This window comes from Epinephelus lanceolatus, chromosome 16 (genome assembly GCF_041903045.1).
Source record: "Epinephelus lanceolatus isolate andai-2023 chromosome 16, ASM4190304v1, whole genome shotgun sequence".
NCBI classification, from domain to species: domain Eukaryota; kingdom Metazoa; phylum Chordata; class Actinopteri; order Perciformes; family Serranidae; genus Epinephelus; species Epinephelus lanceolatus.
This window is the reverse complement of record NC_135749.1, coordinates 13,631,129-13,658,311: the sequence shown is the minus strand read 5'-3', so window position 1 is coordinate 13,658,311 and position 27,183 is coordinate 13,631,129. Positions and strand designations below refer to the sequence as shown.

General features: G+C 40.6%; 2 protein-coding genes and 1 pseudogene across 3 annotated transcripts; all 3 read right to left on the bottom strand.

The window, feature by feature from the left end:
* Positions 1–380: 380 nt before the first annotated feature.
* cdca7b (cell division cycle associated 7b) lies at positions 381–9,188 on the bottom strand. 2 transcript variants are annotated; one of them, XM_033636642.2, is made up of 10 exons: positions 9,052–9,188; positions 5,823–5,966; positions 5,620–5,720; positions 3,558–3,801; positions 3,373–3,435; positions 2,581–2,763; positions 2,229–2,375; positions 1,970–2,119; positions 1,110–1,246; positions 381–853 (listed from the first exon to the last, which is right to left on the bottom strand). In XM_033636642.2, exons 1-10 carry the CDS (start codon positions 9,067–9,069, stop codon positions 832–834), a joined length of 1,209 nt encoding a protein of 402 aa, XP_033492533.1. In that variant the 5' UTR covers positions 9,070–9,188; the 3' UTR covers positions 381–831. The 2 variants fall into 2 exon arrangements, with proteins under 2 accessions (XP_033492533.1, XP_033492534.1); XM_033636643.2 differs by lacking the exon at positions 9,052–9,188 and adding an exon at positions 8,870–8,984.
* Positions 9,189–16,567: 7,379 nt separating this feature from the next.
* Positions 16,568–17,243, bottom strand: LOC117263283 (type-2 ice-structuring protein-like). Its single transcript, XM_033636525.2, has one exon. It carries the CDS (start codon positions 17,140–17,142, stop codon positions 16,669–16,671), a length of 474 nt encoding a protein of 157 aa, XP_033492416.1. The 5' UTR covers positions 17,143–17,243; the 3' UTR covers positions 16,568–16,668.
* Positions 17,244–21,977: 4,734 nt separating this feature from the next.
* Positions 21,978–25,390, bottom strand: LOC117263052 (C-type mannose receptor 2-like; annotated as a pseudogene).
* Positions 25,391–27,183: the final 1,793 nt, after the last annotated feature.

Here is a 27,183-nt window from a genome sequence, read left to right as displayed (position 1 = left end):
CTGAAACTACAGCTGGATAATGACGACAACGGTGATGAGATAAAATGTATTTCTATTTGTCACTCACATTGCCAATGATTCCTCATGATGACCTCTGACTGTGTCGTGACCCCCTGCCCTGCAGCAATGGCACCTGGTCATTACACGAGATCAGCTGACTGGCCTGGTCGAGTACATGAGCTGACCTGGACCTGACCCCACTCACCTGGAGAAATGACACCCTACACGCATACAACAGACAACTATGGCGCAGCATAAAAGATGTGTGCACCTCCCCTAAATGTGCGGTAAAGATGACACTGTGGTGTAGTGTGTGGCACAACCAACAAATATAACCTACAGGAATACATATGTAGACATAAAAACATGGCCAATTGTTTAGATAATGCCCCGTGCTTTATTAAAATTACAGTGGATTGCCAACAACGCTGTAAAAATTACTCATAAAAAAGTAGTTGGTATATAAAAAGGGCTCCTTTTGCATCTGTAACACAGAAAATAACCAAACCTTAGATTTGTTTTAGTGAACATCGACAGTAGAGATATTCAAATGGAAATATACAACTCAAAACTGAGTACTGACTTTAAAAAACAAAAGCATCCCTGCATCTCATGCAGCCTTAAATCAGGATATATAAAACATATTAACAGTGTATGTGCCTTGTGTTTAGAGGAGAGTAAAAAAAAACTAATTTTTGCTTTTGTTTCTCTAGTTAGAGAAAAGGTTGATCTACATCTAAATGTGCGTTAAAGAGAGGTCTACGGTATTGTGCAGGATGAGAGCTTCTAGCTGTGCGAGCAGGTTTTCCTCTCTGGTCTTCTCTCTGGACTTCACTCGAGATCCTTCTGAATGCTGCAGTGGAGACAAAACAAAACGTGAGCTCTGTTTCTTTGAAGATTGATTAGTCGTCAATCAAAAACTGAACAGGCAACTATTTTGTTTAAGTAATATTTAAGCGTAAGAAGCCAAACGGTTTTTAAATGTCAGAATAATGTGCTTATTTCTCATTCATGATAATAAATTGAAAAGCTTTGGATTTCTTGACAATGATGGAGGTCCAATCCAGGTCTGTATCATAAGACTGTACGGTGAGAATGAGGTGGCTTACCTCTCCAGATACTCGTGGACATTGTCGTGGCCGTTGTAGCGGGCCAGTCCCACCAGGATGCCAGTAGCGCAGCGGCCCTCCTTCTTACGACACAGGCTGCAGTTACACACCCCTCGGCAGATGGGGCACGACCATGTCTACGAAAAAAAAGGCCCAAATTTAATGTGGGTGACCAACCGTGTTGTTATTCTAATAATACACATGCAGTTCCATGTTGAGGCTTTATGTCCTTCCACTCTTTAGTCTTAAAGCATACATCAAATCACCTGCCTTGGCTGCTTTTAGAAATTGAGTTATGCTAAAATTTGTACAAACATTCAGTTACATGTTTGAGATTTTTCTGATTCTTCATCAGGAAGGATCTTTGCTGAGAAGCCGTCACTTATTAGGTGCTTTGCACTGCCTTTCCAATCAGAGGTGGCCACAGAGTGGTGCTGCAGACTGGTGCTGTCCCTTTTCAGGAGGAGTGACCATGCGGCCGTCTTGTTGTGGTCGGGATGTGTGCACAGTTAGATCACTCCACGACCAGAAACAATGGATTACCAGAACCATCCAGAAACATGGTCAATTATAAAGCAGCATCCAACAATGTAAGAAGACGCAAAAAGGACTTAACTGTCAGGAGTGCACAAGTTAAAGGAGTTGATGACATCACATTTCAATGGAGTCGTACCTTGTATAATTATATGTGCATTGTTGAATTGTTTCGAGACATTAAAGTTCAGCCACTTCAAGGTCGACGAATTTTTTTGTTTGTTTTTTTGAATTGTTTTTCCTCCTGGTGTCTTTTCAGACGCTGCATTTATGTCACGTTTACCAAAACCAAAGTGAGAGAAATAAAGAATAAAATGTTTACTGACCGGGTCGAGCAGCACATCACGCACGTCCTCTCCGTAGCGGTTCTTCAAGCACGGCCCACAGAACTGACCTTTGACCCCCACACAAAAACCACTGCGACACACCGTCTTGGTGTCCAGAGTCTTCTGTCTGCACTGGTGACACGAGCTGCCCTGGAAGACACACACACACACACAAATAAATAGTGAACACACTAACCCAGAAAAGCTGACATCACAGTACCATGACCATGAAAGCAGGTGAAGTCCTGCTGTGACTCACATTCTCTTTGTCCCAGATCTTGTCCTTGCTGCGGTACGCTATGTTGTCCAGGTCTTCTTTGGTGATCTCGTCAACTGTCCTCACGTCATACTGGATCTTACTGCGGCTCCTCTTCCTCGTCTTGCCCTCACTGACTTCCTCGTCCACCTGCACAATCACAACAGACGGATTAGAGATTAGTAATAATAATAATAATAATAATAATAATAATAATGGCACTTTCTTCTACAATTCAGTCCCTCTGACATGCTTCCACAACAATACTGTCTGCCTATAGGTCCTGCGTGTGCATCAGCAGAGTTAAAACATTTCATTTCATTTCCGAGTGGGATTAATAAAACACTTCTTCTACCTCGATCAGCCTCCTGATGTCTACAGTCCTGGGGCCTCTGCGGGCGACTGGCTCACTCTTTTCCTCCACTGCAAAGTTCTCACGTGGACGAGCCTTGCGGGACGGGTTCCTCCTTTCTGACCCCATCTCCGGTTTGAACTTGCGCTTGCGTGGCGTTGCTCTCTGTGGCGTCCGCTTCTTCTTCTGCAGAAGTAAAACAAAGACAGTGTTTACATGTCAGTAAAAAAGAAAATCAATCTCTATAAAATACAACAGAAAAGCTTATTTCAACCAGTCATGTTGCAGGTACAGTTTACATCCATGTATGTCCAGACTTGTGTATTGCTGCAACATGAATGGTTCACACACATCTTCAACCCTCCAGCAAGATCTATACAATCAGCACAATTTGAAGATGGACATCCAAGATCAGTGTCATCAATTCAGCATCTAACCAAATGTTTCCCTTTCTGTTCTTGAGTTACGGTGTTAAATAATGGCCAGAGAGTGTTTTTGCAGAACATTATGAGGTCACAGTGAAGCTGCCCTTTGACCTTTAAGATAGAAAATGTCTCCTATTAGACATTTGTGTGAAATGTTGTCATAATAACCACGCAAGCTCTTGAGATATGGCCAAAAACATGTTGCAAGGTCACACTGACCTTGACAACCGTGCCTTTCTTAAATACATGGCAACCAAAGGTGGTGGTCTTTCTTGATTATTATTTTTCAGATTATGACTTTGAATTCTGGATGACATCCGACTCTTGTTCCTGTGAAGTTTGGATGACTTTACTCACTGCAGTTACTCACCTGAGGGGTGTTGGGTGGAGTGAGTTCAGCCGTGGTGCTCAAATCAGCAAACAGCTTAGCCAGCTGAAAGATAACAGCAGAGGAGATCAGAGTCATGCTCCAGAGGAGGCACTCATATAACTTGAGTATACAGATCAAACAGTTAGAATATGGAGCAAACACAAATGGTTTTAAGGGTTGATTACCATGGCCTTGTTTTCCTGGATGTTCTTGTCTCGCTTCCGTAGGCTCAGAGATACGACTTCCTCTTTGTCTTCTTCCTCCTCCTGCTGCTCCTCTTCCTTATCCCACTCCTGCTGCTGCTGCTGCTGCTGCTTCATGCTCTGCCTTCCTCTGGCTCTCAGTGAAGGAGGCCTTTCTTCGACTGGCTTTTTGATCTTTTTCTCTTGCGTCTCCTGTTTGGGGGTCGACAGTCTTTTGACAGGGAACCTGAAGAGCAAGATTAAAATAAGATCACTGCTCAGTCACGAGAGAATCAACACAGTTGTCATGAAACAGGCCTGTGTTTCTGCCGGACCCTTGTATATGTGGCAAACAGGATGAATATAGTGGGAAAAAGCAACAAGTTGAATCTATGTCCAACTAACTTCAAGCCATCGAATGTGACATGACCATTTAAACTCATGAGTAGCTAAAGAGGCAGCGACAATATGAAGCGTCACTCATTATTCATTCACAGCCTTTGCCTGTTCAAGATAGATCATGTAGGTTCATGTTGCATTAAAGGCTTCACACTTCACAGAGAGCAGACTTCCACACATGGATCTACGCGTTCAAACATATTGGGGCCATCCTGAATACCAGTTTTGGGGTATTGAAGCTTCACTGAGAAATACTGGCGATCTATCAAAGCTCTGAGGGCGGAAGGGATTAGAGACAAGAAGTTTTTTGAAACATAAGTTTTCCATTGTTCTTTCAGTGACATCTAAAAAAACACGACACTTAAGGCTAGTTCACACGATTTTTTACCCCAATTTTGCGTAGCAGAGACTATCGTAACCTTTTGAGGGTTCATACCCGTTTCTGTCATCGGGAGTCTCGCCAACTGCGTTACAACCTGTGTGCACACCACAAGATTTCTCCACCGAGCCCTCACCAACAGAGCCCCAGAGAACGCAGTGACATCACCAAACTACGTTTTTTAACTTGGGATATTCTTCCAAGTGTTGAATCAGATCTGCCTTCAGGGCCTGGGTCCAAACACAACACGCTCGCCAGGATCCTGTGGACGCCACCATTGTTGTTGTTGTTGTTGTTGTTGCTTGCCGGCTTGTTAGTGTTGCCAGATCTTGGGAGAGAAACGGCTATGGGGCTATGGAAACAAGCCCAAAAGAAGCGAATCCTCACCATTTCTTCCGTCCTCCTGCGTGCTGACGTGGGACGTATCCCCCCCTCTCATTGGCTGATGCTCTTTGTCAGTCGTGTCAGACTTCTCCAGTTTTCTAGCATGTCAGATATCCAGTCCCAGTCACAGACAAGGGGGCGACTTGCTCGTAGGCTTGTTCACACATGAGGACTCGTCGTGGCAGACTATCTGCCGACTCACCTCTGACCCAAGGTGGCTCTCAAGATCCTCTGCGGCGTCTAAATCACGGGTGAAAATCTTGTAATGTGAACTAGGCTTTAGCCACTTTGTTAGCATGCAGGTTGCAGTAACATTAGCAATGGTAATTAGAAAACAGAACACTTTGCAGGACGGCTGAGCTGTTACAGCTTTAAGGTGATTTGCCGAGCTCGTTGTAGATTTGTGATATGCCAGTTTTCCTTTGGCATATCTGGCACTAGACTTTTTGGGGTTTTCTTTGCAAATTTTGAAATGACTCCAGACACTTGACATTTTCAACATCATGCTAGCGTATCTGTAAGCCTGTTACGTGTGGTCAAACTGTCAAGAGTCAAAAAAACTGGGCCTGTCGCTAAGTTTACGTGTCCTTGTCTAGGAATAACTAATAATTAATGGTGATGCACAATGAATTTTGTTGGATTTTTGTCTCTTAATTTGTGGTGTTATTTGAGATGTCTTATGGTTTGCAAAAACAGAGCATTTGAATACTGATTTGGACATTGATTATCATGGCAGCGATCTTAGCACCAAAGGATTCGGGTCAGCCCTATGACATACAGCGATCATCTCTAGGTTAAAAAACAAGGGCAACAACTATGAATTCACATTTTCACATTTATATATATGAGACTTACATATTTACCAATTGAATGACACACACACTTAGACACACACACACACACCTCAGGGCAACTAAAAGACTCTTCCTCTTTGGTGGGGGAGCCTCCTCGCCATCAGAGTAGAAGCCTGTGTCCATGTCGCTGTCCTCCTCTGAGTCCACCATCTGGAGAACACCAGAAAGACAAAAGCAGTTAGTCTGGTGCCTTGGCTGCTGTAACGCACACATTTTCATCAGATAATACAGCCAACAATAGACGCTTCATACCATGGTCTTTGGACGTTTGTTGAAAGATCCTCTGTCCTCGTCTTCCTCGTCCTCGCTGAAACCTTCAAACTCCTCCTCACTGTCCGACTGGCTGAAGAGGCGAGCCAGCTCAGCAGTGATAAACTTGGATTTGAAACATGGAACCTGTTGGCAGACACATCCAGCATCACATAAGACACCTCTAGAAGCTCTATGAAGCCATTTTCTATGAGAGAATTTCAACTTTGTTTATCTTGTGCACATGAACACAGGTGACACAGTCCTACCGCTGGTGTCACGCCACTTGACAAATCAACAGGTGGCGGTAGCATGGCAAGATATGCTGCACTTAAAACATTTGCTAAAGCTCAAGGATGCACACAATGTGTTTCGATAAAGAACACTGACTGTAACCAGAACCTCTTTTTCCATGAAAACTCTACAGGACAATTTGCTGGATCAATTTTCATTCTTTACACCAGAGGGAGCACCTTTCCATCAGTGGACACTCACTGAGTGAATGCTGTGGGAGAAATTAATTTAGTTCAGCTGTGTCACTCTGCAGCTTGCCAGGATACCCAGTGCTGAGACTGGCTGCTTTTAATGAAGTAAATCTATCTTCTTGAATTTACGCCAATAGATACCAAACTAAACCCAAGGACGGCCTTATCACTACAGGCCTGTGTGGCCTCTCAGTCATGGCAGGGTAGGGCCAGCGACAAAGTGAAGTGGAAAAGGAACAAACACTTCACATTGGCACTGAACTTATTTCCTCATTTTGGGGGTCCGACAGACGCCAATTCTGTATGTGTATTAAATAAATAATCACTAAACCATTTTTCCTTGACAATGTTTTCTTTTCTTCTGACCTACTTAAAATCAAATATGTAGAAAGTGTTTTGAAATGGTAACCCTCCATTATTTGGGTGTGTAATGAATGAATGAATGCACCTTTCATGCACAAAATGCAGCACAAAGTGTTGGCAGAGACAAACAGCAAAGAAATAAAACCATAAAATTATACAACATTCTCACTGAAGGAGAAAAGAGAAGAATAAATACCTTTATCAATCACTAACTAATCAAGTAATAAAAACATATATACGAACATATTAAGAATATAAAAACAGACAGCTGCCAGTTATAGGCTATGTTAAAAAGATATGTTTGTGTCATCGTTTAAAACTGTCCACTGAGCCAGCAGGTCTAATATTTAAAGGCAGGGTGTTCCAAATTTTTGGGGTGTAGCAGCTAAAAGAAGCAAAGGTTTTTGTAGTGACTTTAGAGACAGATAAAAAGGCAGCTGCGGAGGATGTCAAGGTTCGTGGAAGGACGTATGGTGATAGCGAATCAAAAGAAGGATTTTAAAATCAATTCTACAAGATACTGGGAGCCAGTGCAAGTTATGCAGAACAGGAGTTATATGGTCTCTCTTTTTAGTTTTTATTAAAACTCTGGCAGCAGCATTCTGAATGGTTTGTAGTTTTGCAATGGCAGTTTTAGATAGGCCAGTGTATAGAGCATTATAATAGTCAAGACGACTGGAAACAAAAGCATGGACAAGCCTCTCAGCATCAGTAGAGGTCGTACCTTAGCTATACTGCGTAAATGATTAAATGCAGCTTTTGTTAACGAATTAAAACGACACTTACCTTTCTGGAATTTTTTCACTTTTCTTTGTTTAGTTTAAAATGCTATTAACAAGCTGATGGCACACTAAAATGTAAGTGAATTCCACCAGAGATAAAAACTCATAACTGTACCATTCCCATATGGTTCTAAGAAAACTCTGACCAATTGGCCGTCCTGTCCCACGTGGAGGCCTCTGACTGACACAACACAACATCGCCCCCAGAAACATTAACATTATCTTCCTTGTGCATTTCCACTTACTAGTAACGTTAACATTACTATCTAACGTTAGCACTTTATTATTATAATTATAAGCACCTTATTCTAAAACTCATCAACTGACTCCGGTTGAGTTTTAAAACTCCAGGGTTGCATTTGACTGTCTTGGTTGTAACGTTACACTCGCTCTCCTCTTCCGTGTATCTAACATTACCTTGCCAACGCCTACGCCTATCATAAACGTAATGAGGACGTAATGGAGGAGAGGGGAGTAGGACTTTGGAGGGAGGTGGAGTTGCAGGAGGAGGGGGATGGGACTTTGGAGGGAGGCGGGAGTTGTGGGTGTGAAAGGTATAATAAGAGTAGCTTTAAAATGAGAGCACAGGTTTCTTACTAGAGGTTATGTCTGTAATGACATCACAGCGTAGGTATATCACAAAATAATGAAACACTGTACCTATGTTATGTGTGCTATGCTTGAAAATATGACTATTTATTTGGGATTTAGGTGGGGGTTGTAGTGTGAAGAGTACTGTCCACACAATCACAAACACTGACCATATAACATCCATTGCATTTAAGCAGATTTTACAGCAGGGGGCTAAGATCAGGAAACTTGTCATTTGTTCAAAATGATCTTTATAAGCAGCTCATAAAATAAGGGAAAGTCGAGATGCATCAGTCTGACAAAACAATGTAAAGTATGTTTCTCAATCTGGTTAACAGGGCCTGGGGTCTGCAGGACTGCAAGGATAATATTGGAGTTAAGTGTTTGCATGTTTTTCTTTCATGGCCTTTTATGACAGCAGCGTACTTGCCTTTATTTACGAGAAAGACTGAATTATTGGACCAGAATCTTTGACAAATATATGCAAGTGAGACTGTGATTTCTATTGTGTAAAACAGGATCAATGCAGTTGATATCCCAGGTCCCATTTGTTGATTTCTGCTGAACCATCCCCTCCGGCCCCAGGGGTGTTGACCTCTGACCTTCATAAAGGAGGGCGACACATATTGGACCCAAAAACACTGAACATGCACTCCTTTACTATGAGCACAACCTTAACTGTTGATGATCACGAACACTGATGTGAATCAGATCACGTGTAACGTTAAGCTAGTTCGTTAACCAGGTCAAAACAAAGACACGAAAAGGCAAATTCAGTTAAAGAGATAACATTGTGCATGTCTGGATTAAAGAACTGGACTAACATCACCTTATTCGTGGGAAGGTATGAATACATCTCCACAATGAAACAGACCCAGGCCGAACAATCCAACAACGTTAGCTAGTAACAATGGTGTAACGTTACATGTTAAGTCGTTATGACTTTTCCTCACCACAAAACCACAACGTGTAAAGTAAATGTACATTTAGACGCGCTGCTCTGTCGCTTACCTTTGACTTGAGAGTCATCTTATCTCCGTTTTGCTGAAAAATCCCGTCCAACAGAAAGTTTTGTATTTTAAAATGAAAACCAATGAATGGACTGAGGGGAGGGGGTTTAAAAATTAACCGCTGGAGAAGTCCGGTCGTTGGAAAAGTAGGGGAGTTGTTGTTGTTGGGCTTATACATTAGTTCGTAATAAAGTCTTGTAACTGTAGTTTTGATAAACCACTAAAGACTTACTCACTTTAAAGTATTTTATTAATTATATTTTACGGTACAGATGTATCTCTCTGTGTTCAGGAGTAGTCTCTCTTCTACGCCCCCCTCACACTCACAATGGTGCAGTCCGATCTTTCGCGCGAAAACGGCACAGGGGCGTGGCACTGCAGGGGAACCTGCCCCTGCCACACTACAGTGAGTGATAGCACAATGTTTGTGTTATTTACAGTTTCAACAGACTTTTAACACATGTGTAGGGCTCAAATACAATTTTAAGGTACTTTTACTTTCTTCAGGTTATTCCATTTTGTGCTTTTACCGTCTCCTCAAAAATTTCAGAGGCAATTATTGTACTTCTAACACCATTACACGTTATTAGTTACTTTGCAGATACAAATTTTACATAGGCTATGATCACATTTTTAAAAACATAATGTGTTGATCCACTCAGTAGTCAGAGTAGTTCTACTCTGCTAAGGATTTTCTCAATTAATAATTTAGTCTATGAAATGTCACAATAATGCATCAGCAACATTATATCATTATATCAATAAAGTTATTTTGCTGCGTGATGAATATTTCTACAGATACTACTTCAAGTAGCCTATGTTCAGTTCAATTCAGGCTTTATTAAGGACACAACTAATGAGGGTCCACAGCAAGATAATGGGGTGAATACTGGCAAAAGTGGGACACTTATTGATAGTTTACTTTCTGTATAATTTTTATTTACCATCCAGATGTCTTAGCCCTATAGTATACATCAGGAAAAAAAAGAAAGAAACATTAAAGACATGATGAATGATTCTTCCTCAAACACACATTGACCCAAAAACACATTTTTCTAGAGTCTACTGTCAAAGTGGGACACCTTAATTGGCAAAGTGGGACACTTAAAACACATTTTATTGATATTTAAGTGTAGGCCTAATGAAATAAACACAATAGTAATACAAACAACAACAATAAACATCACATCACAATATTCTGTGATGAGTTTCATCTATTCCATATAGATTTAGATTTAGAAAGGATGATCCTTCATGAACATCTCTTCTTATAACTATTTCACAGGCTGGATTTTATTTCTGCTTTTGGTACGGTAGGTTAGTCTACACCAGAGGTGTCAAATCCTTTTTAGTTCAGCGGCCATATACAGCACAGTTTGATCTCAAGTGGGCCTGACCAGTGAAACGACTGCATAATAACCTGTAAATGTCAACCCTTTCAAATTTTTCTTTCACTCTGAAAACATAAATCCAGTTATCAAACAAAGAAGAAAGAAAAAGTGTGTGTCTTAGTTTTTCCATGTCTGCTACCCACTTTCATTACTTTCATGTGACTTTTTTCTTAATTTTCCACAAAGTAGAAGCTATTGAAGAAGCAGGTTAAGTCATCCCCTGCCTGGCAATCTGAAGTTTTGTCAGTGCCTCAGCATCTATTTGGTTATTGACAATATTTTTGCACAATGTTCATTATCTTGTGACCATATGTGACCATAGAAAGTAGCCTACTTATTGTTATTTCAGCGAACTGTAATATTCCGCTCAGAGTGGAAAGGTATCTAAGGGAGCTTACTGGTCTACACATAAATATGACCGTCTTCAGTGAGGCCATTCTCTTCACCACATGTCTCATGGAATCAGTCCTCACAATAATACACATGATCCAGTTCTCAGTCTTCTTAGGATCATTGTCATCACCACATCTGGCTCTTCAAAAGGGCTATCCATCTTCCTTGTTTACTTTTTTCTGTCTTTTTTTGGCACACACTTTGTTTTTATAGGCAATGTATGAAAAATGTTCATCACGTTCATCATCAAGTGTTATGTAAATCCTTGCTGAATTATCTAGCTAGCTTAATTTATGCAGGACAAAAATCTAGGAAACTCAATTTCCCCATTATAATGACTTGAATGGCTGTCCCACTTTAGCAGTAACACCAGTAAGGTGGAATTTATACTTCTGCGTTGAATTGATGCCATAGCTACGCTGTAACCTACGCCATAGCCCGATGTGCACCTCCCCAGAAATGTACAGTACATGTCGCAGTGACGCAGACCTCCTGTCTATTTCAGTAAGCTGATTTCCCTCAGTGGAAACTTTTATTTACTTTAATTTCACAGATACAAAACAATAAATTGTGAAGACAATAAAGCCTCCACAAAAATAGCATTTGTGATTTGCGTGATTTATCCTGACTTCATATGAGCAGAGGAAATCTCCGCTCGTCGCTAGGCTAATTTATACATTGTAAAATGCCATAGGCTTGTGCTAATAACGTTAGCATGTTATATTTGTTTGGAAAACGTGTTCAGTACGAGACAATTGTTTTGTCGGTGAACCTTGTGAGTTGTAATGGAGCCGAATATTCTAACATAACCTTTGTTAAATGTTGCTGTTGTCCCTGGCTCCATATGAGAAGAGGAAATCTCCGCTAGCTGCTAGGCTAATTTATACAATGTAAAATGCCATATGCTTGTGCTAAAAATGTTAGCATGTTGTATTTGTGGGGAAAATGTGTCCAGATAAAGACAAGTGTTTGTCTGTGTCTCTGTATGCTGCGAGTTATAGTGAAGCTGATTTGTGTACTTGTGTTTGAAATTGTCTCTATTAAACAAAATTTTACAGCACTTCACAGAAACCTCTGCCGCCAACTAGTGTTTTGGAGGTGTAACTGCAGAGTGACAGAGACACACCACCGCACAAGTATAAATGCACACAACGGCGTACTGGCAAACTGTGAAAATGTCAAAATCACATAAAAAAAGAAAATTAATATGAACCAATTTTTTTAGAAGAAACTCTAATTCACTATTACATACCATAACAAATGATTAATTACAAACTATCCATCATTTTCTAAGACCATAACATTCACCCCAGAACACAAGTCATTTTACTTTCCATCATGGTTCACTGCAAAGTTGTTGAATAAGGTGTGCCATGCCCCTGGAAGTGATGTCAGGGTGGGCGGATCAATACCAAAATATAAACTCTACAGATACTATGTTTTCATTTTGAAGATCAATCCTAGCGTCAATAGGATTAATATCAAAAAAAGAGATTTGTTTCACTCTTCTATGTCGTACCTATTTAGAGTAAAACTGTGAGAACAACGTTCCGTTGTCGTGAATACATTGAATGCATGTACTGTTTGCTTCTCCACTGCTTTGTGTTGTCCACTCAAGGGTGTGCACCCTGACTGGTTTAATCCGACACATAACAGCAGTGACGGCTTAATGAAAGAGGAAAAAAACACACGTGAAAGAGAACTTGGAGCTGCAACCGAAAAGACAGGAAGAGGAAGTAAATGCTTCAGCATCCAGACCCCTGGCGCAGAGACAAAGTTCACTGGCAGAATCTGTTCAGAGACATTTACAGTAGGCAAGAAATATCCAGGTTGAGTCGAATCAGATCTTCAACATTGGTTAATGTTACATTTTTAAACTGAACTTGGACCTCATTAGCTATAGCAGACTGATTATTCACCTCATAAATCATGACACAATGCGTTTCCCTGCAAAAAAAAAAAAAAAAAAGTGTTGTATCATTTTGATATCGGCAGTTCTGCCCCTGTATTACTTGGTATCAGATTGAAACCAAATTTTGTGGTATCATCTACCCCTAATAGCCACAGAACCTTTTTCTATCTTGAGGTATTTGCTTATGATGAGCTCAGTGTTGATTTTTACTCATGAAAGTATATAGGCCTAGATGTAAAGATAAAAAAGATGAAGCTTAACTGTCCCACTTTACCCATTACCACATCAAGAAGTATATTAACAATTCCTAGTTATGTTCCTGAAGCTTCCTTGTGCCATATTTCTTCTTGGCCAGGCTCAGGAGTCTTCACAGGTTGCCTGGCAACTTCTCGGAGCCAACATTTAGTCAAGCACATGGTATTTGAAATGAGTATTTTCAAAAGCCTTGCGAAAACCTATTGTATCTATTTCTAAGGGCACTATGCCAGATTGACAACCACACACCACCTGCGTCACACCAAGTGTGTCTGTTGTCATTGTCTCACCTCCCTCATTACTACTTCATCCTCCACTGTTGTTTAGTTGTCAGAAGCCTGCTGGGTAAAGTACCCGTCAGGATGACTGCAAAATGATAGGGGTTAGCAGCATCAGGAAACCATACTGCTGCACTGCGGGTCTAAACCACCACTGACCAGACCTCTCCTCCACACACACAAACACAGCACATGGCTGGGAGTGTTTACCGCTTCTCGTCACAGCTCATGCCAGCTGGAATCAGCTGAGATGAGACAGATGCAGCTGTTTACACACTGCAAAACTGTTCTGCCTCCACTGCCACCACAAACCGTTTGGCTTCGCGTAAGACCACAATTAGTCTTTCAAACTGAAATGGCCTCTTGTGCATCTCTACTTCCTTCTCTCGTTCCCTCTCACTGCTCCCATTTTGTTCTGTCTCTCTCTCTCACAGTAACATATCCAACACATTGAAACACATTTGGTCCCATGACTGAAGCTGATGCTCATGTTTTGGGTCATTTCAGGGATATATAATTTACACTGTGTCATCCAGGGAATGAAGGTTGCTCTCATCACAGGCTGAGTTCATTCCCGATAACTCTTCAATCCAATAAAACTGGAAACATGTACCCACTGTAAGTAGTTTTTCCACTTTGCTTCTATAAATTAACCTTTAGAAAAGGTGTTACATGTAGTGCAGGTACATTGCTTATTACTGATTGCTTATTATTCTTCAGTCTTGGAGTGTACATGAACATTACTGTCTATAATCCTATGTGGTTCAACATCATGCATCGTGACTGTGAGTTAGAGCTGTGTTAGAGCAACAACACTTCGCTATCACTAACATTAATAGAAACAAAAGATGCTACTGAATTAACCAATCAAACATTTAGCTGTTAAATTCCTGATGTGTCCCTGATAAGTATCAATGAAGCATATCATTAGGATAGTATGGAGAATACTACTTTTGTAATTGTATCTTAAAGAGAAAGGTAAATCTTGAAAGTAAGAATAATAAATAGAAGGCTAAATGTCATCTTACTAGCAGTGGAAATGGAAAAACAACAATAGGCTATATAAATATCTAGATAATTCATTATTTATTTATGATTAATATTTGATTTTTCCAATTCATTCTGTCAAAGTTTTCAAACCATGTTAAACTCATTTGACTCACTGTAACATTTTATTCAAAGATAACATACAATATCATCAACAAATGTTTTTAGAATGATGAAGAAATGATCATTATCATATATATTATAATATAAAGTATAGTATATCTGTTTAGCTTTTTAATAACCCTAACCCTAACCCATTAATTCAATTTTCAGCTGAAATTCATGTGTGTTTATGTGTATACATTTCAAAGATGGACAATGGTATTGATGAATTATTTGCTTTATTGTATGCAGTGGCTGTCTGTAAACATCTAGTACAAATTTGGTGACATCCTGATGATTATTTCCAGAGATACATGTAATAAGGCAGACACTGTCCCTTTGGAGGAGCCTGAGGTAGCTAGGTACCTAGGTAGCTCTTGTAGTTTAAAAGTTGACATGTCGTATCCTCTGCCACTTTATTAATTTGCAAACTAAAATTTCCAATCACCTGTGACAAATCTCAAATATGCAATAAGTTAAATTAACTTAATTCATAATTCATCATGTCAAAACCTACTGTGACCTGCAATGACAAACTGATTTTCTCAGAGGTGATAAGGTGGTTGTCTTTTAATGCAAAGATCAAGAGTTCAAATCCCCCTTTTGCCTCCTGCAGGGAGTCTGAATCTTTGCATTTTCCAGGATAACGTTTGACATTTTACACCAGGGGTGGAAATCCCGGGGCAGACAGGGGGACATGACTCCCCCTTCAGTAAAGCTGCCCCCCCCCCGAATAATCTGAGACACAATTAATTATTTTTGAACAATGCAGTAGTATTTATTGAAAGCACAATGTAAGCGGTGCTCATTATAATCGCGCAATAATGTGCTATTTAAATCTTAAAAGATTTAGTCCCCCCCCTCCCATTCCTAGTAGTGGTATATCCCACACTCTTTCCAACGGGCGGGGCTACTTGGCAGCAGTAGCAGTGTGTGGCTGGACCCGCTGCCCACATCGCGCATCGCAGGGTAAGATGTTCACTCACACAGACACAGTTTAACTTACACAAGTTACAACACATCACATTTACTGTTACAACAAGCCCCAGGCCCAGGCTGATAATATAAACTGTCTGCAACATTTCACCTGCATTGTTCAAAAGACTACTCAATTACGAGTGCTGCTAAGCTAAAAGCTAATGATTAAGCTCAGAGTTTAGTGATAGTCAGAGAGGACAGGAGAGAAAGAAGAGGGAGAGGACAGGACAAGAGCAGTCAGTGGTGGAGCAGCTCGTAGCTAATGGGTACCTGTCTGTAGGCTCTCCACCTGTCAGTGAGACAAACATGAAAGACGTGCAGTTTAACCGATGAAGAGCGGTCATTACGCACGACTATTACACACGGTTGTGACAGAGCGTAGCTAATGGGTACCTGTCTGTAGGCTCTCCACCTGTCAGTGAGACAAACATGAAAGACGTGCAGTCTAACGGATGAGGAGCGGTCATTATGCGCGACTATTACGCACGGTTGTGAGGTGCACAGCAGCATATCTCACAGCACACTGTTTAAAAACCAGTTACCAGTTTAACTGCAGGAAATGTTTAGTTGTTAAGCCATTTCTCATAAGTATAGACATTCACTCTGCCTGTTGGAGAGATAGAGAGAAGATTAAAGCGTCAAATTGCGGTAAAAGATGCTGTATAAAAGACAGGCTACAACTTTTTTTCCTTGTCCCCCCCTGGAATTATTCTCTAAAATTTTACTGTTTATTGTCCCCCCCCCATGAAATGGGATTTTCGCCACTGCTTTACACAAAGTAGCACTATTTGTGCATAAATTAATAGATGCATTAAAGATCTAAAACAAAATAGTCATGTGAAACACATTTTCACAGGTCATAAGCCACACTGAATGTTTCTGAAAGTAGATTTATAACATGAGAGGAGCATCAGCATATACAGTAATGATGACCACTATGAATAGGAGTTTTGCTTCTTGCTGATTAAAAAAGAAACAAGCATTCAAATGCTTACAATCTGCTTGTACGCTGATAATTTAATTGTATTTATTAGTAATATCAATTATGAAATGATTAAAAAGAGTGGAAATATTCTCTTTGTTCAGCAGCTGAATTTACCTGTGTGAATGCAACATTCCTGAAAATCAAAGTTAGTGAAATGATTCCTATACACACATATATAGGTGTTCATTTCCATCTTTAATGTGAAGGCCTCATGCATGTCAGCAGAACAACATGTGAACAGTGACCAGATTCAGTCTCACATGTAACACCTCAGTTGCTAAGGACAGATTATACGTGTTGCACAAACAAAGGGAGAGGGGAGAGAGCAAGGATTGTCATTCCATGCTGATCCAAAAACGTTGGTTTGAACACAGTTTTGACCTGATGCACCATCTGGCTGTCCCGAATACCAAAAGACAAAGCGCACTGGGCAACCGTCAGACCACATCCAGTTCCCTTCTTTGTGAATGTCACTGAGGCCATACCAGGTTCTTCCCTGTGAAGGGTCAAAGTTCTGGATCAGGGATCTGACAAAGTTATGTTCATCCAGACTGTGGATGGACACCAGGTTGGCTCCCTCTGACAAACAGTGGAACTCTGCATCAGCCCAGGTCATGTCTGTGGCGATGTACTTGTAGCAGCGGCCGTTGAAGCTGTACCAGAACATGGGACAGTTGCCACGCTGTAGCTTCACATCAGGAGAAGACACAGCACCCAGAGCCAGACCAAACAACAAGATGAGCGAGAGCATGTTGGCGTCTCTGTGTCACAGGAGCAGGATGAGGGGTCGTATGTTGGCTGGAGTTGATCTGCACCGCTGGATGGGATCAAGACCCTGAAGGAGAGAGGTGACAGGCTGCTTTCTTTTATATGCTTCAGAGAGGGTGTCTGCACTGTTGGCACAATGTTATTGGTCAGCTGAACTTGGCAAACACTTTCAGCTGTACACAACCACACAGTAACTCAACATGAACCAAAAACAAGACCACCAGCACCTGGACATGTCACATAGAAGTCGATAATTCATTCAAATAACTTTTTAAGGTTTTTGTGTTTAATTTCCTCCCCAGTCAAGACAGACTGATGTTTTTTTGAACCAGAATAAAGAAAGGTTTTTAATTTGATCAAACATTTCTGCCTTATTGCACTTAAGAGCTGCGATGAGACAAATATTTAAAAGGGTATCTGAGTGTTTGCTGCTCCACTCCTGCCTGATGCCTCTGTTACATACACTTAATATACACTTTATGCTGCTTGAACTCACAGCAGTGTGATTTCACTCTCATAAGTGAGCATGTAGTAAATGTTGAGTTTTATGTGCGATTAAATATTCACATGCTGAATAGGTGGTGTACTGTTACACCTGTGCTGTTCCCATATTTATCTAATACACAGAGACTGGAGCAGACATGGAAAAACACTTTAATAACTGAAATCAATTTAAACATTTCTACTTTGCACATTGAATTATTAAAACATGCAAAAACATTTCCTTTGAGCCACCATGTTGCTGCAGTGAGTCCCCAACATTCGCATAAATGAATGTGAATAAAATGACCTGTGTATGCACCTCACACACTTTTTTATTTTGGAGTTTCACTGCATGTACACGGAGCAACAGGTGGAAAGTTACAAGGTACATTCTGACATAACTAACTCAGAAACTTGCTGCATATTTTAAACTGTCTGTGTAAATGATGTCTGTGTATGATGTGATGTATGAAGTGATGGGTATTATTTTTTGCATTTGTATTGTGTATTGTTTATATATGCTGGCACTTTAAAGGAACAGCTCTCCTATCTCGTTATACAGGAATGCATAATGACAATAAAGGCTATTCTATTCTATTCTATGGCTGGTCACCACATTTCAAATCTTTATTATAGTTGTGAACACTGTTTTCATGACCGTCAATGTTTTCTTGGCTCTCCTGCATTCCATCAGACAGAGTCTGACCCAGCTCTGCATCAGCACACAGGTCAAAGGTGTGGCAACATACTTGTAGCCGTTGAAGCTGCTCCTCTCGTTTTGGGTAATTTCAGGGATATATTAATTAAACTTTGTAATACTGTTGTGATCAGTCTGCATTAATTAGTAACAGAGAAGGATAATGTGCAGTTTGCTTTCATCACTTACTGAGAAAATTCCCCAAACTCCTGAATTAAATGTAACTGGAAAGGTGTACCTGATTTTTTAAATTAGTTTTATTTATTGGTTTTTGGTTTTTTTTTAATTGATCTGCCATGAGAGAATGTTTTCAAGTAATTTTTAAAAGTCATCATTATTATTTTTAGTCGTATTAGTATTAATTAATTAATTTATTTGTTTATTTATTTTATGTTTTTGAGGGAATTCTTTCTTTGGTCACTCAGCAGCTCCATGCTACTACAATCATTCATTTTTTTATTATTAGTGTTTCGTAATATTTGTGATATTTTGATGTATTTTCGCATCAAAATATATTTTGAAGTCCTTCTACTGCTCTCACTCACAGCAGTGACGTTTATCAAAAATTAGTACCATTTCGTACATTGTAAGATGTCTATAAATGTCCATATGAATAGATAATAATCCTACAGATAAGTAGTTTCCTTGTGATAATGTCTACACATTAAGCCTGTGTTGTTCCCAGATGTAACATACACAAACACACACACACACACACACACACACACACATGTATAGTGTACATCTGTGTCTTTATTGTGGAGGCCACATGCATGTCAACAAAGAAACAGGTGAACAGTGACCAGGTTCAATCAGACGTATGTTACTGTCTCAGTTGCAAGGACAGGTTGAAGGAAATGCACAAACAGAGGGATAATAGGTAGAACACGGATAGTCATTCCATTGTGTGACACAGTTGGTGTAAGCACAGTTTTGGGTTTGTCCACTGTCTGGCGTGCCTGGATACCAATAGGTAAAGTTGACTGCAGACCCATCAGACCACATCCATGTGCCTTCTTTGTGGGCATCACTGATTCCAATCCAGGTTGGTCCCTCAGCATAGTCAAAGTTCTGGATCAGGGATCTGACAAAATTCTGTTCATCTTGACTGTGGATGGACACCAGGTGGGCTCCCTCTGACATACAGAAGATCTCTGCATCAGCCCAGGTCATGTCTGTGGCGACGTACTTGTAGCAGCGGCCGTTGAAGCTGAACCAGAACATGGGACAGTTGCCACGCTGTAGCTTCACATCAGGAGAAGACACAGCACCCAGAGCCAGACCAAACAACAAGAGGAGCGAGAGCATGTTGGCGTCTCTGTGTCACAGGAGTTGATCTGCACCATTGGATGGGATCAAGACCCTGAAGGAGAGAGGTGACAGGCTGCTTTCTTTTACATGCTTCAGAGAGGGTGTCTGCACTGTTGGCACAATGTTATTGGTCAACTGAACTTGGCAAACACTTTCAGCTGTACACAACCACACAGTAACTCAACATGAGCAAAAGCAAGACCACCAGCACCTGGACATGTCACATAGAAGTCGATAATTCATTCAAATAACTTTTTAAGGTTTTTGTGTTTAACTTCCTCCCCAGTAAAAACAGACTGAGGTTTTTTGAACCAGACTAAAGAAAGGTTTTTAATTTGATCAAACATTTCTGCCTTATTGCACTTAAGAGCCGCGATGAGACAAATATTTAAAAGGGTATCTGAGTGTTTGCTGCTCCACTCCTGCCTGATGCCTCTGTTACATACACTTAATATACACTTTATGCTGCTTGATCTCACAGCAGTGTGATTTCACTCTCATAAGTGAGCATGTAGTAAATGTTGAGTTTTATGTGCGATTAAATATTCACATGCTGAATAGGCAGTGTACTGGTGACTGCAACAGCTGTTACACCTGTGCTGTTCCCATATTTATCTAATACACACAAACTGGAGCAGACATGGAAAAACACTTTAATAACTGAAATCAATATAAACAGGGGAAAAGTAAAATGCTGACACGTCATTACTGTTTACCTGTCATGTTAATTATGTTAATATTACATTTCTACTTTGCACAATGAATTATTAAAACATGCAAAAACATTTCCTTTGAGCCACCATGTTGCTGCAGTGAGTCCCCAACATTCGCATAAATTAATGTGAATAAAATGACCTGTGTATGTACCTCACACACTTTTTTATTTTGGAGTTTCACTGCATGTACACGGAGCAACAGGTGGCAAGTTACAAGGTACAGTCAGACATAACTAACTCAGAGCCTGAAGACAGACTGCACGAGATGCACAGACAAACATTTATGTCTGAGAACATGGCTGGTCACCCCATTTCAAATCTTTATTATAGTTGTGAACACTGTTTTCATGACCGTCAGTGTTTTGAGTGTGAGTCTGTCCCAGCTCTGCATCAGCCCACAGGTCAAAGGTGTGGCGACATACATGTAGCCGTTGAAGCTGCTCCTCTCGTTTTGGGTAATTTCAGGGATATATTATTTAAACTTTGTAATACTGTTGTGATCAGTCTGTCACATTCTCATGTTTCTTGTCTTGTGTTTCCTGTTTTATTTTGAAACTCACGCCTTGTCTCGTTTCAGGGCTCTTCACTTCCTGCTGTCCTGTGTTTCCCGCCTGTTAGTTTACCTACCTGTCTTAAAGTGTCACACCTGTGTCTCGTTGTCTCCCCTATTTAGTCTCTGTGTTTCCCTTTGTCTGTGCCAGTTTGTCTTGTACTTTGAGTCAGCGGTCCAGCCGTTTCTTTGTTAGTTTGCCTGCCTTGTGATATTGACCCTCTTTTTGGATTTCTGGATTTTGTCTTTGCCTGTCGTTTTTGGATACCTTTGCTTTAGTGACTGATATCTGTGTACCGATCCTAGCCTGAAGTTAAAGGACTTTGTTTTGAACTTTATTCCGTCCCTGAGTCTGCATTTGAGTCTCTTTTGGTTCAGTGTGATACAGTCTGCATTAATTCCCCAAACTCTTAAATCAAATTAAACTGGAAAGGTATACCTAAAGAGTTTTTCACTTTTTATCTACAGATAAGTCATTAGAGGATGTGTGCAAGTAGATTTACTTTTTAAATTATTAGTGTTATTTTATAGTTTAGGGGCCTTTCTGTGGTCTCTCTTATAACAAACAGAAGCTCCATGCTGACCCAGTAATCATTTATCACATTATTATTAGTGCTCATGTCGACAATATGAACTGAGAGATGAGCTGAAACATTTCTTCTGGTGTTGAAATGAGACAGGAAGTCTTTGTGCTGCTCTAACCCACAGCAGAGTCAGGTGTATCAGAAATTAAAACTATTTTTTCATACATTTTAAGGTGTTCGTTCATGTCCATAATCATCCTACTGGATAAGTATCCTCGGGATTATATCGAACCACTAAACTGCGTGAAACAGTGAAAGGAATGCAAATCTACAAAGACGTAGGGTAAAGAAATGTGTAGACTGAAACGTCATCATGTTTGAATACGCCCATATTGTGTTATTATATTTACTATTAAAGTTCATTTTGAGGTTATTAGAAAAGTGTGGAAATATTCTCTTTGACTAACCACTGGAGTCACCGGTGTGAATGTCCAACATTCATGAAAATAAAGATTAATGAAATGACTTGCACACTCATAACAGTGTACATTTGTGTCTTTATTGTAGAGGCCTAATTCATGCCAACAGAGCAACAGGTGAACAGTGATCAAGCTCAGTCAGACATATGTTACTGTCTCAGTTGCTATGGACAGTTTATGCGAGTTGCACACACAGAGGGAAAACCATAGGAACACTGATAGTCATTCCACTGTGTGGCATAGTTGTTGTGAACACAGTTTTGGCCGTCTCCACCGTTTGGCATGCCTGAATACCAAAAGGTAAAGTCAACTGCAGTCCCATCAGACCACATCCATCTGCCTTCACTCTGGGTGTCACTGAGTCCGATCCAGGTTGCTCCCTGAACAGGGTCAAAGTTCGAAACCAGCGATCTGACAAAATTCTCTTCATCTTGACTGTGAATAGACACCAGGTTGGCTCCCTCTGACACACAGTGGAACTCTGCATCAGCCCAGGTGAAACGTGTGGAGATGTACTTGTAGCAGCGGCCGTTGAAGCTGAACCAGAACATGGGACAGTTGCCACGCTGTAGCTTCACATCTGGAGAAGACACAGCACCCAGAGCCAGACCAAACAACAAGAGGAGCGAGAGCATGTTGGCGTCACTGTGTCACAGGAGCAGGATGAGGGGTCGTATGTTGGCTGGAGTTGATCTGCACCGTTGGATGGGATCAAGACCCTGAAGAAGAGAGGTGACAGGCTGCTTTCTTTTATATGCTTCAGAGAGGGTGTCTGCACTGTTGGCACAATATTATTGGTCAACTGAACTTGGCAAACACTTTCAGCTGTACACAACCACACAGTAACTCAAAATGAGCCAAAAAAACACCACCAGCACCTGGAGATGTCACATAGAAGTCGATAATTCATTAAATAACTTTTGAAGGTTTTTGTGTTTAATTTCCTCCCCAGTAAAGACAGACGGATGTTTGTTTGTTTTTCAAACAGACTAAAGGAAGCTTTTTATTGATAATGCTTTATGAGTGCCACAAGAATGTTTCTTTTCTGTAACTATCCCCAGAAAGTGTTGATAAGTGACCAGAGTCTGTCTTTGAAAGAGACTTTTTAATGCAAACACAAGGACTAAGCTGCTCATAACACTGACGTTCTGTTTGTAACAACACTTTGAGATCCTCTTTGACGTCGTCTGTCATGTATGAAATCAAAGATGCTTTAAATCACAGTTCTCCCCTGTCCACTGGATTCATTATGATCTCAGCTTAGTGTTGAAATGATGATGGAAACTTGTGGGACAAACGGTTTTTCCTGCATTTTACTCTCAGAGCCTGTAGTTAATAAAATATTCACATGCTGGATAGGCAGTGTACTGGTGGCTGCAACAGCTGGTACACTTGTGCTGTTCCCATATTTATCTAATACACACAGGCTGGAGCAGACATGGAAAAATACTTGTAATGTTATTATTAAATTGCAGAATGAAGGGAAAAGACAAGTATTATTCTTATTAGATATAACAAAGTTCCCTTAGTGAATGCCCAACACTTTCACATTTACATCTTCATTTTGGACTTTCACAGCATTTGAGGAAAGAGAAGAGCGTCCCCACACTGACCTGCTCTTCTGCTGCCCTCAAGTGGCCACAAAACATAACAACAAGTACTTTTATGTTCCAGCATTGCAGTTTCAGACCACACACATCTTTTCTTCTCATGGGTACACTTCTACACTGCTGATCCTCTGAACATGGCACATGTAACTTTAAAGAGAAGAAATAACACAGTGTTCCAAAGCCAAATGCATAGAAATAAACCAAAGTGTTGCTCATTTCAACACTCAGGAGTCTTGCAGCTACAACAGTCTATGACCAGTAGTTCATGGTGGCTGTATAACAGTCATTTTGCTGTATTTATAACTCTTCTTTAATTGTGCTAATGTTACAGTAGCTAAGCATTTTAGCTAAATGCTAAATTATTATTTAGCTGAATGCTTAGCAGCTAAATGGTCATTTGGTATTCAGCATTATCCCATAACTGCCTACAGACGCTGCAGTGGCTGCTGTTCAGCAGAGGTTACATAGTCTCACTTTAAAGGGGAAATCTACCCTGAGAATGTACAAAATAAGAAATGATGTGTCCTTGTGATTATGTCAAACTGCTAAACCTGTGTTGTCCTAAATTTAACACACAGACACATAGGCGTAGATTTTGAGGGGGAAGCAGGAGACTTGTGCCCCTCTCAATATTTAGAACATGGGCATTTGTCCCCACCTACTAAAAACCTGAAAGTAGCAGAGGACTTTTATTTTGACAGAACTAAAGACATTCACATAGAAAATTGATGCAGAAAATGCAGAAATCTGTGATTGACGCTCAAAATTTTCTGGCAGAGGACCCCCGCCCACACACATACACACACACACACACACACACACACACACACACACACACCCTCCGCTACTTATGTGTCCACCCCAGTGTTGGAACAAAACCTACACCCTTGCACAGACACACAGTTGATGATGGACAGCTGGAGAAGACATGCAAAGACACAAAGAAAAGTAAATCTATAAAAACACAAAGGGTAGCAATCTGTGGATTAAAAATCAGGTTTACTGTATTGCTATCATTCTAATCCTCTTAATAATACATGTTTGTTATGTACAATGAAGGGATATTATTATTATTGCAAATATTAGTAATATTAATTTTGAGATTATCAAAAAGGTATGGAAATATTCCTTTTGATCAACCACTGGAGTTACCTGTGTGAATGTCCAACATTCATGAAATGAAGTGACTTCTGTAAACACATAACAGTGTACATTTTTGTCTTCATTGTAGAGGCCTAATTCATGCCAGCAGAGCAACAGGTGAACAGAGATCAAACTCAGTCAGACGTATGTTACTGTCTCAGCTGCTATGGACAGTTTATGCGAAATATACAAACAGGCATGAATAACAGAACAGTGATGGTCATTCCATTTCAGACCTGTACCAAAGTTGTTTATAACACAGTGTTCAGCTCCGCTAGTGTTGTTTGGCTCCCCTGTGGTCCAAAAGACAAAGTCCACTGCAGACCCATCAGACCACATCCATCTGCCTTCTTTATGAATGTCACTCAGTCCGATCCAGGTATACCCCTGCGTGGGGTCAAAGTTCTGGATCAGAGATCTGACAAAATTGTCTTCATCTTGAGTGTGGATGGACACCAGGTTGGCTCCCTCTGACACACAGTGGAGCTCTGCATCAGCCCAGGTCATGTCTGTGGCGATGTACTTGTAGCAGTGGCTGTTGAAGTTGAACCAGAGCATGGGACAGTTGCCACGCTGCAGCTTCACGACACAGCACCCAGAGCCAGACCAAACAACAAGAGGAGCGAGAACATGTTGGCGTCTCTGTGTCACAGGAGCAGGATGAGGGGTCGTATGTTGGCTGGAGTTGATCTGCACCGCTGGATGGGATCAAGACCCTGAAGGAGACAGGTGACAGGCTGCTTTCTTTTACATGCTTCAGAGAGGGTGTCTGCACTGTTGGCACAATGTTATTGGTCAGCTGAACTTGGCAAACACTTTCAGCTGTACACAACCACACAGTAACTCAACATGAGCCAAAAAAACCCCACCAGCACCTGGACATGTCACATAGAAGTCGATAATTCATTAAATAACTTTTGAAGGTTTTGTGTTTAACTTCCTCCCCAGTAAAGACAGACTGAGATTTTTTTTTTCCAAACAGACTAAAGGAAGCTTATTATTGATAATGCTTTATGAGTGCCACAAGAATGTTTCTTTTCTGTAACTATCCCCAGAAAGTGTTGATAAGTGACCAGAGTCTGTCTTTGAAAGAGACTTTTTAATGCAAACACAAGGACTAAGCTGCTCATAACACTGACGTTCTGTTTGTAACAACACTTTGAGATCCTCTTTGACGTCGTCTGTCATGTATGAAATCAAAGATGCTTTAAATCACAGTTCTCCCCTGTCCACTGGATTCATTATGATCTCAGCTTAGTGTTGAAATGATGATGGAAACTTGTGGGACAAACATTTCCACGTGTAAGTATTATTCTTATTAAATATGACAAAGTTCCCTCTGCGAATGCTCAACATTAGCAAAATGATTGTTGATTAAATGACCTCTGTACACACATTAACTTTCACATTTACATCTTCATTTTGGAGTTCCACTGCATTTACACAGAGCGAAATAAACAAATTTTACACAGTCATGACAACGGCTGAGAAAACATTAAATACACCCTCCTGTTGGTTTCCTGTCCATCACAGCATCTGATACCAGAGCAAAGAGAAGAGCGTCCTCACACTGACCTGCTCTTCTGCTGCCCTCAAGTAGCCACAAAACATAACAACAAGTACTTTTATGTTCCAGCATTGCAGTTTCAGACCACACACATCTTTTCTTCTCATGGGTACACTTCTACACTGCTGATCCTCTGAACATGGCACATGTAATTTTAAAGAGAAGAAATAACACAGTGTTCCTCTGATAAATAAAAAGCCAAATGCATAGAAATAAAACAACAACAACAACTTTCATGACACAGTTGCTGAATGATTTAAGGTAATATTGATATCAAACATTATTCTGGGAAGTTTTGAAGTAATTTAAGTTGTTGAATATTTGACAGGCATCACTTAATTTAAATTTGATAATCATTCAAGATGTATCACTCATCATCGTGTCGTGTTTGTGTTGTGTCGTGTTTGTGTTGTGTCGGCAGGAAGTCTAACAACACGTGGGTGAGCAACAACACCTACTGGGAGCTACGCAGAGACCCTGGCTTCAGTAAAATGGACTTTCCTGTGTTGTGGTAACCTCTGGATTTGACCAAACCTTTCCACTACAACTTTTCATAAAGAGGGAAGTTTAAAACTGAAATGAGACCAGCCTGCACGTGTCCTGACCTGGTTAACATAAATTGCTTCATGTCATGGTAACCCAAACCTATTTGGACTTCCTGCTTCCTCTTTCAGGACTGAGCAGAGCCTGTCGAACTTCTGCTGGTTTGGTTTCTGTTGTTCATTACATTTCTCCTGAAGGGAACATTTTCTTCTCACACACTGTCAGTGTAGACTAAAGATTCGTATCTTCTTGTTCTGTTGCATCTCAGTATTCACCAAAGTGCCTTGTCTTGCAGTGCCTCACACAATCAGCTGCTGTAGCAGTTATGCAAAAACACTTTTATTCAGACTGTAAAAAGAGGAAGGGATCAGGGTTGGAAGTGAACTTCTTCAAAAGATCAA

Bases quoted from the DNA above. Each gene is read 5' to 3' on its own strand.
- cdca7b (XM_033636643.2), bottom strand. From the start codon at position 8,896: ATGTATTCATACCTTCCCACGAATAAG. The intron at 5,967-8,869 runs GTGATGTTAGTC...GTCTGCCAACAG, and splicing joins CATACCTTCCCACGAATAAG to GTTCCATGTTTCAAATCCAA. The intron at 2,376-2,580 runs GTAGAAGAAGTG...GTGATTGTGCAG, and splicing joins ACATCAGGAGGCTGATCGAG to GTGGACGAGGAAGTCAGTGA.
- LOC117263283 (XM_033636525.2), bottom strand. From the start codon at position 17,142: ATGCTCTCGCTCATCTTGTTGTTTGGTCTGGCTCTGGGTGCTGTGTCT.